This window comes from Lampris incognitus, chromosome 4 (assembly GCF_029633865.1).
Source record: "Lampris incognitus isolate fLamInc1 chromosome 4, fLamInc1.hap2, whole genome shotgun sequence".
Taxonomy (NCBI): Eukaryota; Metazoa; Chordata; class Actinopteri; order Lampriformes; family Lampridae; genus Lampris; species Lampris incognitus.
The window spans coordinates 8171146-8185658 of NC_079214.1; the positions used below are offsets into that span (position 1 = coordinate 8171146).

A 14513-nucleotide genomic window follows, 5' to 3' on the forward strand; every position below is an offset into this window, starting at 1 on the left:
AGTGGTGATTCCGTATGTGGTGGGAGTGTCCGAACAGTTAAAACGTGTGTTTTCCAAACACTGAGTCTCAGTTGCTTTCAAACCACAAACACGCTGTGCCAGAAGTTGGTCCACCCCAAGGATTGGGTCCCCAGGACAGAGCAATATAGTGTATGCTGTTAAGTCTCAGGAAGATTACCGTGACTTGTACATTGGGGAAACCAATGTAAAACCAACAAGTCACAGTACACAGGCCAACAGACACTGGCCAAGAGGATGGCACAACACAGGAGAGCTAACACGTCAAGCCAGGACTCCACAGTCTACACCATCTACAGGCCAGTGGCCACTCTTTCAAGGATAAGGATGTGCACATCCTTGATAGGGAGGAACGCTGGTTTGAACGGGGAGTCAAAGAGGCCATCTATGCGAAGAGGGGACGGCCAATCCCTTAACCAAGGGGGGTGGGGATGGGTGGGCTAAGAGTACATCTGTCACCATCTTACAATAATGTGATTGCAACCATTCCCCAATCCTCTGTGAATAGTACACATGGCCATTGATACTCTAGTTAATGTTCACATCAATTTACATATGAAACCGATCGTTTTGGGTCGTTATGCCACTGTAATATTGTTTATAAGGGTGGGGATACCTGCAGTCAGTTGAGACTGAAGAAGCCATTTAGATGAGTGATGAAATGTTTTTCTGTCAAAAAACATTTTGTCCAAATGAACTGATTCAACGTTCTTTGGCTTTTTTTTCTTCAAAAAATACCCCAAATTTATTACCAATATGACACCTGAAGGACAACTACAGTGCAACCGGAAAGTATTCACACCCCTTCACTTTCCCCACATTTTGTTATGTTACAGCCTTATTCCAAAATGGATTAAATTCCTTTTTTTTCTTATGAATCTACACACAATACTCCATAATGACAAAGCGAAAAAGGTTTTGTAGAAATTTTTGCAATTTTGTTAAAAATAAAAAACTGAAATATTGCATGTACATAAGTATTCACACCCTTTACTCAGTACTTGGTTAAGGCACCCTTGGCAGCGATTACACCCTCAGCATCACACATTTAATTTGCTGCATTCTGGTGAATTTGTATGCACCAATTTGCTCTTTTTCGCCATCAATTTATTGTGGAAATGTCTTATTTATGTAAAAGAAAAACAACTTTCAGATAGGCTAGCCTATAGTGACACAAAAAGGAAAATAATGAAGTAGACTGTCATTATGTATTTCAAATATTTATTCTGACTGGTACATCCTACACACATTTCACATGTACACAATATTTCAGCTGCCGTTATTTATTTGGATATTTGATTCCCAAGTAGTTAAATGTAACCCATCCTAGCCATGGTCTAGAGCTGACAAGGTCATTGAGTAAGTCACTGATGGTTAGTAGAGACACAAAGTGAGTGTCCTACACAGCGCTGTGGTCTCTGAAGTGCTTGGCGCTTGATGAATACCAAATGAGGGAATTCTGTTTATTGCTTCACTCACTTCAACTGCACTGTCTCCACTCTCCCTGTCATCAGTAGGCCTAGTATCCTGACAGAAGGAACAAAAATGAACAAATAATAACGACGAGGTGACTGCCATTTCATCACTGTGTATGATGACTGGTCAGGGTGAATGGAATAAATGCATTCCATAGCTGTTGCAGTCTTTTTTCTTACCTCATTGCTACTAGGGCCGGCCTGCTCACTGTCCTCTGTTTCCTTAATACAACAGCACATAGCCTACATGTTAAACTCACCATCAGTAGGCCTTATACAGAGCGTCCATACCATACAGTGTCCTCAGCTTGTGTCATAGTCTACCATTTAATATCATCATCATCACTACAGCTGATAGTGACCTCAAGGTGATCATTATGGGTCCAGCAGCATGAAATAACTTTTTAATAGTAACTAAATCTAAATAGTTCACCATTTGAACAAATCCAAACATTCACAATTTGAACAATTAAAGTTATCTTAGCTTGTGTGACAACCACAGAAAATAGCGTAACAGGAAAAATAATCTGTAAACTTAAACTAGTAACCGTTAGCTGTTAGTAGAACTAGCTAGGTTCTTCTAGGTAATTCTCTCATCTTACTCTCTTTTTTGCACCAAAAAAGCACTGGATATCTTCTGTTACTTTCCTCTTGCTCATGTTGACCCTGTGAATGAAAGTAGTAGATGCATTTGAACTAATACAATACCCTTGGCACAAATTGGTTTGTAGATGTACCTATTATGTTATCTCATGTGCCGAAATTATCAGTTCAAGTTCATTTAAGCTAACATAAACGTCTAGGGGTTACTGTTAGCAAGCGCTAGCTAGCTAGCTAGTTCGTGAGGGGGTCTGAACTGATAACCCCAAACACAAGTTATAAACTAGATAAGGCTATAATTCATCCGGAAATACGTAAGAAAATCTAACTCAGAAACCCCAAAGGTAAGAAAGGGTGGTGTACTGGGCTAGACAAGCAAGCTGGCTAGCTACATTACTTACACTTGCTTACACGATCATTCATGCTCCGGTCTCCTGGTTGTCAGGAGCAACTGCAAGACAGCAACGAGGTCGGCAATCCCAGTGGCAAGGTTAAAATGGTATGGTCCAAGCATAGGGGTGTATGAAATCGTTGGAAAACAAGTATGAATGACATTTTAAGTAGTTCGACTGTCTGTGTTGTTATTTTACCTTTTTGGCGAGGGAGTTAACATTATCATTCATGATATATTTTTGGGGGGGACAAATTCACCTCTTCTAAATATTGAGGGGAACATGTCCCCCCTAACCCCCCCCATAAGTTACGCCTGTACTTACAGAGCTCGAGAGGATCTGCAGAGAAGAATGGGAGAAATACCCCAAATATAGGTGTGCCAAGCTTGTAGCTTCATACCCAAGAAGACTTGAGGGTGTAATCGCTGCCAAGGGTGCCTTAACCAAGTACCGAGTAAAGGGTGTGAATACTTATGTACATGCAATATTTCAGTTTTTTATTTTTAACAAAATTGCAAAAATTTCTACAAAACCTTTTTCGCTTTGTCAATATGGGGTATTGTATGTAGATTGATGAAAAAAAGGAATTTAATCCATTTTGGAATAAGGCTGTAACATAACAAAATGTGGGGAAAGTGAAGGGGTGTGAATACTTTCCGGATGCACTGTACCTTTTAGATGTTGTAGCCGGTGCACGCTGAGAAATTCCCCATTGTAAAAGACAGGACTTATGACTAGCCCAGTAAATTCCTGGGGCAGGGGTCAAGGTGTTACTGGAGGTGAGAGAGAGCGGTTTGCAGACTTGGTTTACAGCAACGTTGGCATTACTTGCTGTGCTGTAGACAGACACGAATGTTGCTTTATAAGGATTTTTTTTTTACAAAGCAGGTTTAATCGTGACATTTACTGATTATTGATAATAGATTGACTTAAACTGTGACCTTAATTTCAATAAAGTTTTTCAATTTTTTGACATTGAGTAATCCTCACCCAATACCACTGTGGTAAGATGGCGGCGCGAATTTACATTTGCAGCGACCTCACCCAGTACCGTCCATACAGTATCTTTGTCCACATCTGCGTTTAAGTTTGTTTTCATTTGATGGCTGGGAGAGCTGGGGCTGGATCAGCTGGGAGAGCTTGGTCTGCTGCGTCCTGTGGGCCAGGGACCAAGGCCCTGCCTGGAGTTGTGCCTGAAGAGGTAACACAGAGGGCAGTCTGACAAGACGCAGAAGCGGGGCAGGCTAAGCTAACTGCTAGCCCATGCAGACCAGCAGTTCCGATAACACTGAGGGCGGTCTGGCGGCAGCCCTGCCTAGCGTTGACTGTGTTTTTAGTGTCGTCATGTGGAGTGCAGGGAGGTGAAAAATTCTGAATGTGGAGCTGCCAGGGAAGAGGAAAAGAGGAAGGCCAAAGAGGAGGTTTATGGTTGTGGTGAAGGAGGACATGCAGGTGGCTGGTGTGACAGGAAGATGCAGAGGGCAGGAAGAAATTGAAATGGATGATCCACTGTGGTGACCTCTAAAGGGAGCAGCCAAAAGTAGTAGTAGTCGTAGTAGTGTGGAGTGCAGGGAGGTGTGTCGAAGGTGTCTGGCTGGGAGAGCTAGCATTGGCTTGGCTGAGGGAGCTTGGATTGCTGCGTCCTGTGGGCCCAAGGACCACGGCCCTGACCGGCGTTGCGCTCAAAGAGGCAACACCGAGGGCGGTCTGACAGGACGCAGAAGCGGGGCAGGCTAAGCTAACTGCTAGCCCATGCAGACCGGCAGTTCCGACAGTCATCCTGGCTGGCGTTCGTTCACCAGGACAGCGATTTTTTTTGTGTGTTTTTTGGTTTAGTTTAGATATACATATGTGTTAGTTTGGATATATGTGTCCTTGTAGTTTTTGGTTGTGTGTGTGTTTTTGTCTTTGTGTTGCCCTGCTGTGGGCTGGGGGAAACGATGTTTCATTTCATCTCATGTGCACAAGTGCATGAAGTGACATGACAAAGTATTTCTGATTCGGAAAATAACCTGTTCAACATATTGTTGTAGTAACATGGTTTAGTCGCTAGGGTGAGGGTGGTGCTGCATTAGTAATCCTGGCCATGACTGTCTTTACTAAGGCAGTTGGTACTTAGCAGTGTTGATGTAGTACCCCTGTAGTTACTGAGAAATAAGATAAACTTGATGTTTTTACGTCACTGTGCAGTAAGTTATCAGTTATTTCAGCACAAGGACATTGGGGACTTTGTAGTTTACTGATAATAAGATAAATTATTAGAACAACTTCTTTATAAGACATTGATAACTTCATATTTTCCTCACAGTCTAGAAGTTTATTTGTGTTCCGACAGGTTTGGTGTGGAATTGGCTTATGAACATACGAGCAACTCGGCAGTGCATTAGTAATGGTTGGAGTGTGTGCTGCATTCAAGTCAAAGAACGGGGACATGACTAAAAAGTCAGGAAGCCATTTCGGGTCAGGACTTTGTCAGTCATTTGGCATAGAGAGCAATTTGATACGCGATTTATTTATTTATTTGTTTTATCAATAATTGCTGATTATTCCTATTAGGAATCAGGAAGACTGTCATTTCACGTCGTGCACTTGCATACATGAAATGACATATCGTTCCTCCCAGCCCACAACAGTACAACACAAAGACAAAAACACATCAACAAACTGCAAGGACACACATACCCAAACTAACACATATATCAAAACTAAACCAAAAAAAAAAAAAAAAAATCACTGTCCAAGGGAACGAACGCCAGCCAAGGTGACTGTCGGAACCGCCGGTCTGCATGGGCTAGCAGTTAGCTTAGCCCGCCCCGCTTCCGCGTTCTGTCAGACCGCCCAAGGTGTTTCTTCCTCAGGTGCAGCTTCAAGCAAGGGCCAGGGGTCCCCGGGCCCACCGGACAAAGCAGACCAAGCTCTCCTAGCCAATCCAGCGCCATCTCTCCCAGCCAGACAGCTTCGACACACCTCCCTGCACTCCTCACGATGACACCAAAAACACCACAGTCAACGCCCGTATGGCCCGCCACCAGACCACCCTCAGTGTTATCGGAACTGCCGGTCTGCATGGGCTAGCAGTTAGCTTAGCCTGCCCCGCTTCCGATCCGGCGTCAGCTCTCCCAGCCATCAAACGAAGACAAAACTTAGACGTGGACAAAGACACTGCATGGACGGTACTGGCTGAGGCCACCGCAAATGTGAATTCATGCCGCCACCTTCCCACACCGGTACTGGCTGAGAATACTAGACAACATGGGACATTTCAGGAAACGGTGACGTCAATCAAAAACAACATGTTCAAAGCTGTGGACTGTAGAAGTGTAACGGTTTTCTAGAGATCAAGCTAATTTGCATTTGCCTTTTTTTCTAGAAATTGTTAATTACTATCAGTAGCAGATGGTGATAATGCCATATCTATTGTTTGTCAGTTAAGTTAAAGTTCACAGAGGGTTGAATCAGTTCCTCTGGACACGACGTTTATTGGGAGAAGCCTCTTCAGTCTGAGCTGACTGCAGGTATCCCTGCCCTTATACACCCTGGAAGGGCCATCACAGGGCCACCACACATTCATACCTACGGACAATTCAGTACGACCGATTCACCTGACCTGCATGTCTTTGGACTGTGGGAGGAAACCGGAGCCCCTGGAGGAAACCCACGCAGACACGGGAAGAACATACAAACTCCACGCAGAGAACGACCCGGGACCACCCCCGAGGTTGGACTACCCCGCGGCTCGAACCCAGGACCTTTTTGCTGTGAGGCGACCACGCTAACCACTGTGCCACTGTGCCAACCTCGGAGAATACAGAATATCAATAATAATAATAATAATAATACAGATCTAAAACAGAAAACAGGACGAGACATCTTGACCAAAGTACCAGTTTTGAAACCTCATCAGTTAAGTAAGTTAGGTAGGTAGTAGTGATCCTCCATAAACTACTCTGCCAGCACAATAGAGAAGTCATAGAAAAGGGACAATCATGGACACAGTTAGAGACACTGGGGGGGGGGGGTTGTTTAAAGGACGTGTTTATGACTCCTGTTCAGTAGTCCCATAAGACACCACTATAAAACTGAGTCCAAAAAAAGAAAAAAAAATATATATATACAATAAAACAACCCGGATATCCACTCGGTGTCACGAGGAAAATGAAAAAATTTAATTAGGAATGTTTGGAGATAAGTAAAATTTTACCAGTTAACACAACTCTTCATCATCCCTATATTTCTTGACAATCAGACCTTTGTACTTCTTCTTGAACTGCGTAATGTTCATACTTCGTTTGAGTTCCATGCTCAGACTGTTTCACAATTTTACCCCACAGATTGAGATGCCAGTGCTCTTCAAAGTTGTGCCAACACAAAATTTCTTGAAGTTGCATTTCCCTTTCAAATGTTAGTCCCCTTCTCTATCTGAGAATATATTTGTACATTACTCAATAGTAGATTGTTTCTTGCTTTGAGCATTATTTGTGCTGTGTTAAATTCTACTAAATCGCTTAACTTCAAGGCACTTGACTTGGTGTGTTCACGATATCCTACATTATTAACTATCCTTATGCCTCTCTTTTGTAGCATACATAATGGTTGTGGGTTGGTTTTGTAGTTGTTACCCCATACCTCCACATAGTAGTTCAGATGTGGTAAAATGAATGAACAATACAGAGTGTGCAATGTGACTTGCTTTTCTCATGGCTGCAATGTTCCTTGCCATCTTTGCTTGCACACATGTTATGTGAGGTTTCCAGCAGATTTTTTGGTGTAGTGTCACACCTAGGAATTAATTTTCATATACTCTCCAGTCTCTGGACCGAGGGGGGGGGGGCTAACGGCCCTGGCGCACCAGGCCGTTGGCCAATGTCAGGCCGTCGGAGAGCATCTGTGACCCTAGTTTTTGCGGTGTGTCCTGCACCATCGGCACTAGTTGGACCCCCGTCGGCAGCTTTTCGGCCGATGCGGCATATTGAATCGGCGGAGCCCGTCGGTGAGAGACATCTCTCTGACTGGCTGTTCAGCTTAACGAATCGGTGCAGAACGTACATGCTAGTTGGCCGTCGGCTGTAGTTTTTGTGGTGTGTTCAAATGCGACTTTTTGGCCCAGACGGCAGGTGGCGCAACAGTCGGCCTTCGTCGCCGCTAGTCGGGTTGGTGTGTCTGGGCCCTGACAGTACATCTGTCACCATCTTACAATAATGTGATTGCAAACATTCCCCAGTCTTCTGTGAATAGCACACATGGCCGTTGTAACTCTAGTTAGTGGTCATGCCCATATTTGCATATGAAAATGGTCGTTGGTTTGGGTCGTTATGCCACTGTATTGTTTATAAGAGGGGGACACCTGCAGCCAGTTGAGACTGAAGAGGTCACTTAGATGACTGGTGAGTTTCTGTCAATAAATGTTGGGTCCGGATGAACTGATTCAACTTTCTGTGCTTTCCTTACCTGGATTACTGAGCACGTATCAGGACTTAAACTTGTTTCTCGCTCATCTGGCTAATGAGTATGTCAACAATATAACCATCTACCTCCTAAGCTTTGTTCCTCAGTAAGGCTTTTTGAACAGAAAGTCAAGGCGGTGACTACAGCTGCTGTGTTAAATCCATCGTTTATCTACAGGTCAAACCCTAAAAACAATGACGCGAAACGGCGAGAGCAAGAAAAAGGTCGGGCCAGTATTTTCAGTGAGCGCACTTGCCTTGCAGACCTCATGTATGTTGTCAGTAAGGCAGCATGTGAAAGAGCTGATGGGGAAAAAAACTGTCATAACAGGAACAACACACAATTGATGTCCAGACACACACCCAGGCAGAATGAGGAAACTGCGTTTCTGCGGTGAGGCTTGAGAGTGCGGTTTAAATACAGTCGGGCTGTTGTGTGTCTGAGCGTAAAGGCGTACTCACACTAGGCAGCCCCCCCCCCCCCGGCCTGCGCTCACGTTACGCTTAATGTTCCTTATAGATATATCAATTATGCAATGCAGTGATTTTCAGTAAATCGTGCTGCACGTACAAGAATGTGTTTATTTCCCCCCCCCCCTTTTTTTTTTACCCAGTTGTCTTGGCCAATTACCCCACTCAATTACCCCCGAGTTGTCCCCGGTCTCTGCTCCAACCCCTCTGCCGATCCGGGGAGGGCTGCAGACTACCACATGCTTCTTCCAATACATTTGGAGTCGCCAGCCACTTCTTTTCACCTGACAGTGAGGAATTTCACCAGGGGGATATACTAGTGCGTGGGAGGATCACGTTATTCCCCCCCAGTTCCCCCTGCCCCCTGAACAGGTGCCCCGACCGACCAGAGGAGGCGCTAGTGCAGTGACCAGGACACATACCCACATCCGGCTTCCCACCCGCAGACACGGCCAATTGTGTCTGTAGGGACGCCCGACCAAGCCGGAGGTAACACAGGGATTCGAACCGGTGATCCCCGTGTTGGGAGATAACGGAATAGACCGCCACGCCACCTGGATGCCTATAAGAATGTTTTTTAAACTGGACAGTCGCATAATTGGCGTCATAGCATTCGAGTTTGGTGCTCAGGCACATTTAGCGAGCGCCACCATGTCAAGCAGGCCGGGGCCCGGTATGGAGCGATCACACTAGTCAAACGAACTGGACTTTGGAGGGGGGGGGGGTCAAACATGCTCGGGCACGGTACGGCTCGCCTAGTTTGAGTAAACCCTAAGATTCAACAGGTCTCAGACCTTAGTGATTTTTAAATTGTACAGTTTGAAGCCCGATTTGAAAACAGACTTCAGTCTTTGTTTTTGTCCCTTGGTACTTAAACCTGATTAATCCTTCACTCCTGTCAGCCATAAGGAAGGTAGACTCTACTTTGGCATGGCATTGCCAACATATCAAGCAACATGTAAAAAAAAAAATGTATTTGGACTCGAAACGTCACTTTGTCATATAAAGCTCTCTTTTATTCAAGCCCTCTTTTTCATGGGCAAATATAACATCACTCTTACAAACCAATTTAAATGATCATTCATCAGCAAACATCCACATTTATAAAATAACCCTCAGATACAAGGCATGGAATTATCAGTGACCGTTACAAACGAAAATGTGCTGGTCTGTAATGTCTTACAAAGACATGTATGGGTTCACATTGCTCCATAAGATCAACTCCATTAGAAATATTATTCTTTCTCATTGGCTCTGTGTCTGACACATGACACCAAACAAGCAACCTGTTCAGGAATACTCTCGCTCGGCGCTGATCCAGAGTCCAGCTCTGCGGAAAGTCCCTAGACACATTGGTGACAAAGGCGAAGCAGTGTCTTCATCACCTCTAGTGCTGTTGAGAGCATCCTGGCAGGATGCATCATAGCCTGGTATGGGAACCGCATCTTTCAAGGTCAAAAAGCCCTGCAGAGAGCGGTACGGTTGGCTGAGCGGATCACCGAGACCACACTCAGCCCCCCTGCAGGACTTCTACACCAGGTGGTGCAGGGCCAGGGCTAGAAGGCTTATTATGGATCTTCATCACCCCAATAATGGACCGTTTCAGCCCCTGCGGTCAGGTAGTTACACTCCTCCACATCCACAACGCCACACAGAGAGACTCAGAAGGAGCTTCTACCCCTAGGCAACAAGGACACTCAACTCAAAAATAACAATTACATTTCCAGTATTACTGCCACTTTAACCACTCTGCCTCAGACACTTTCCACTTTACTCATTCAGTCTAGTTGTACACTTGTACTAGTACTTGAGTAGCAATTGTACATTGTAAAATTGTATTTATATGTACCGTCTGTATTCTCCCTGGATATTTTTTAACCTTTTTTAAATTGTGTTTTAATTTTATTATTATTGTTGTTTCATTTCTCTTGTCGCACATCGTTAGGATTTGTCAAAAATGATGTCACTGCTTATTGTACTTGTATATGAAAAATATGTAACAAATAAACCTTTGAATCTGGAATCTTGAATATGAAAGGCTTCTCTTCTGAGGTCTGAAACGGTGTCTTCCACCTTTGTTTTGCGGTCACAGCTTCACGTTCCCCTATTTACGCCTTCTCCTCTATCCACAGAAGGGCTTCGGTCTTTTGAAGTCTTTCCAAATACTCACTCGATCTGTCTCGCTGGCCGTTGTGGTGGCTATTATTTTAGAGTAAGCACAGCGACTGTAAGCCAGAGGAAAGACATGAAACCAGTTCCAGTCTTTTGGGTTGGTGGGCAAAATATGAAGGTACCTCATACACAGGCCCAGATACACATCTTCAATGTAGAGAGCTTTAACGTGTCTGGATGCCTCCACCAGCTTTGTAGTGAGGTCTAAAGATAGGATGTAGCCCAGGCCCAAAGCATAAGGTGGGTATTGGGACTCGGGGAACAGGTCCGCCGGTAGGAACCATTTAGATGTTGGTTGTCTCAGCACAGACGCTCCTTGTGCGACCAGCCCTGTCATGTAGTTTTCCTTTGGAGCGTTTAGCAGCATTTTAACCAGGTTCTGCAGATTAAGGAACATGTCGGAATCGATCTTCATGGCGTAGGAGGCCGCTGAGCAGTGGGCGTCCAGCCACTCCAACATCACCATGGTCTTGATGGTGAGGTTCTTGTAGCAGTCCAGGAAGTCGGCCTGCAGCAGGTCCCGTTTCTCCTCGCTCTCCTGTCGCACCTGCTGTTGGATTTGGTCCGCCCCGTCCACCGTGGGCTGGCCCAGCAAGAAGAACAAACCCACCGCTTTGCCCAGCACCACACGCTCGCTGCCCCAGGTGGAGCGGATAACATCTCGATCCGCCCTATTTTGGGGTGCCACCGGAACCATCAGCACCAGGAACGGGTTCTGTTGCTGGCATTTCTGCGGCTGGTTGATGACAAAGTGGTATTCAGACGGGTATTCCACCACGTATGGTCCTGGTGAGACATAAGGAACTGGAGTCGAGGGCACAGCTTTGGTAGTTTTGCTTTCGGTTGTCCGTTGAACGATGGGTGGAGCCTCTTTAGTGGATGTTGTTTCCACCTCTACCGTCTGTGTGGGTGAGACCACCTCTGCTTGGGTCAAAACAGAGGTGTTGGTTTGATCTCTAAACCCCACCGCAGCGTCCGAAGTGCTTCCATCCACATCACCGGTCCTTACTGAGACAGGCTTGGGTATCGGATTTTTAAGCGGCGCCCACCATCCTGTTGCGTTGTACTGGCTCCACCATTCTGGGCTCCAGTTTGCGGCCTTGTCCAGTAAGTTCGTGTTGTAGATAACCAGAGTCGTTGCCACAAGGAGAATGAAGCAGGAGTAGCGATGGCATCCAGAGCCCAGGCAGTTCCACTGTCCCGGCAACTTTCTGCCGTCTGCAAGTCCCTGGCTGAGAGAAAGAAATAGGAGGTACCATGTTTTCAGATGCCAGTGTGTCAGCTAGTAACTTCATAGAAAAACAGGGTTGGTTTGAGCAGCCGACTGCATTGTGAAATAAGAGAGAAGGCAAACAGGCTCAAACAGCACACGTGTCCATTTGAAATTCTCACCTGAATGTCGCTTAAAGGTTTCCTCTCATAAAACACTATGTTAATCATTAAACTGGTTCTGTTAGAGCAATAAAAGTATATCTCAGCAGAGCAGAGGCAGTACCCTGAATGATATCTCCGCTTACGCCAGTTAAGGTTAAATAGAAGCTGTTTTCGAGGCAGCTCTTTAACAGGTCGGTTATATTAACCGCAGCACTGCTGGAAACCTAACTCAGAAGTTTCTTTTTTTTAAATAACTGAAGGTATGAGCTGTGCCCCCTCCCATCTCCAAACCCCTACGAGATTAAAAATGTTTAATGAATAAAAATGTAGAGTAAAAAAAGTATTTTTTTAAAAAGTCGACCTACCTTGTCACGCCGTCGCCAAAGCCATCCTCTACCATTTTGAGAGTGCGGTACCCGGTATGCATCTGCACCTCCGGCTGTCCCGCTGCCTCTTACGCCTGGAGACGGTTCAGTTCCTGTATGCCGGAGTACTCGTACTGGCAGTATTACCTCTCCGTCTTGAATACTGTTTAACCGGGATAATGTTTACCGTTCCCTTCACTCATCAGGTGTCAACCGGCAGGGAAATGACAGCACTTGATAAGGACGGCACTTTAGTCAGACCATCACCTGGCTGCCTCAGCAGGGGATTCACTCTGAACACAACACACGGATGTAGAATAAGAAAATAAATACGGTGAAGCTTCTTCCCCTGTTCGAGTATTTATGTGTCCGTGCCCTCACCACAGTCTCCGTTTAAACGACCCAGTCTGTGAATCTATCCGAGGCGGTCCGATCCGGCACATCCTCATCCGTTGGCTTGATAATGTCTCCGGAGGCGCTTTCCGCCAGCATATGGGAACCACTACATGTAACCATGGCTTCCTGGTCTCTTTACCTGTACCAAAGCCACGCCTCTGTTTGTGCAGCCGCTGAGCCGCTCGGTGGGGAATAGTAATTCATAGCTGTACCTGCTTCCCTGTGAGACTCCCTCTGTGTGTGTGTGTGTGTGTGTGTGTGTTGAGGGAAATGGACAGCCCTCAGAAAGATGGTGGTACCCCGCCACCCCCCACCCCCATGCTTCCTGCATACCCACATGCCGTGGCAGCAGCAGGTTAAACCGGACCGGCTTCTCGGTGTGCCATCGCCGAATTCTGGTTGAGCGTTTGGCTTGGGTCCGTTTCTGTCAGCCAGCCGTTATTTTTGCATTCCCGAGCGCGGTTGCCGATAAAGGAAACACAGCCGGGAATCACAAACCTCACAGAATATAGTATCTCCGTCAACAAGGGGGATACGTTTGGTTTCTCGTTTAGCAGACGCCTTTACCCAGAGAGTCAAGCAGTTATGCGACAGACAAGAGAATGTGAACAAGAGTTTCTTTTTCTTTTGACCAGACCGTAAAACCAGTTAGCAGGTTTCTTTTTCTTTTGACCAGACCGTAAAACCAGTTAGCAGGTTTCAGATGTTACCAGCAGGGATCGTCGAGCGCTACGTGCTAATCGTATTATAGCAGTACTAGAAGAAATACTGCATTTGCTGTATAGTAAGCCAGCAGCGTGTGCCAGGTCAAGTATATGTAGTGTAGGTGCATCTTGGATGAGGATGTGGGGGGCGGAGGGATCAGATTACAGAGTGGATGTACTTCGACACACATGTCGTGGGACGGGCAGATTATGCTGCCACGTGCAAGTAGACAGTGACTTAATTGGAAACACTAATAGTAATGGAATTCAATTAAGTACAGGCGCCATCGATGCTTCATTTGTAAACTGGGAGGTCCCGGAGCACACAGAGGCTCCTGTTCGGGCGGGTCAGGAGGAGAGAAGGAGTCGGGGGAGAGAAGAAGTCAGTCAGGAGGAGAGAAGAAGTCAAGGACAGAGAAGAAGTCAGGAGGAGAGAAGAAGTCAGGGGGAGAGAAGAAGTCAGGGGGAGAGAAGAAGTCAGGGGGAGAGAAGAAGTCAGGGGGAGAGAAGCAGTCAGGGGGAGAGAAGAAGTCAGGAGGAGAGAAGCAGTCGGGGAGAGAAGCAGTCAGGGGGAGAGAAGCAGTCAGGGGGAGAGAAGTCAGGAGGAGAGAAGAAGTCAGGAGGAGAGAAGAAGTCAGGGGGAGAGAAGAAGTCAGGGGGAGAGAAGTCAGGGGGAGAGAAGAAGTCAGGGGGAGAGAAGCAGTCAGGAGGAGAGAAGAAGTCAGGAGGAGAGAAGCAGTCGGGGAGAGAAGAAGTCAGGGGGAGAGAAGCAGTCAGGAGGAGAGAAGCAGTCAGGAGGAGAGAAGAAGTCAGGAGGAGAGAAGAAGTCGGGGAGAGAAGAAGTCAGGGGGAGAGAAGAAGTCAGGAGGAGAGAAGAAGTCAGGGGGAGAGAAGAAGTCAGGGGGAGAGAAGAAGTCAGGAGGAGAGAAGAAGTCAGGGGGAGAGAAGAAGTCAGGGGGAGAGAAGCAGTCAGGGGGAGAGAAGAAGTCAGGGGGAGAGAAGAAGTCAGGAGGAGAGAAGCAGTCAGGGGGAGAGAAGTCAGGAGGAGAGAAGCAGTCAGGGGGAGAGAAGAAGTCAGGAGGAGAGAAGAAGTCAGGAGGAG

General features: G+C 46.2%; 2 protein-coding genes across 2 annotated transcripts in view; one reads left to right on the plus strand and one right to left on the minus strand.

Annotated features, from left to right (window-relative positions):
• The window catches only part of LOC130111707 (beta-1,3-galactosyltransferase 1-like), an 86478-nt gene that overhangs the window by 16633 nt on the left and 55332 nt on the right, over positions 1-14513 (plus strand). The window lies entirely within an intron of this gene.
• LOC130111706 (beta-1,3-galactosyltransferase 1-like) lies at positions 9408-12498 on the minus strand. Its single transcript, XM_056278974.1, has 2 exons — positions 12312-12498; positions 9408-11804 (listed from the first exon to the last, which is right to left on the minus strand). The coding sequence occupies exons 1-2, from the start codon at positions 12371-12373 to the stop codon at positions 10523-10525; spliced, it is 1344 nt and encodes a 447-aa protein (XP_056134949.1). The 5' UTR covers positions 12374-12498; the 3' UTR covers positions 9408-10522.

Excerpts from the sequence above, each read along its gene's own strand:
- LOC130111706 (XM_056278974.1), bottom strand. The coding sequence starts at position 12,373 with ATGCATACCGGGTACCGCACTCTCAAAATGGTAGAGGATGGCTTTGGC. Across the intron at positions 11,805-12,311 it reads TTTGGCGACGGCGTGACAAG|CCAGGGACTTGCAGACGGCA; the intron begins GTAGGTCGACTT and ends TCTTTCTCTCAG.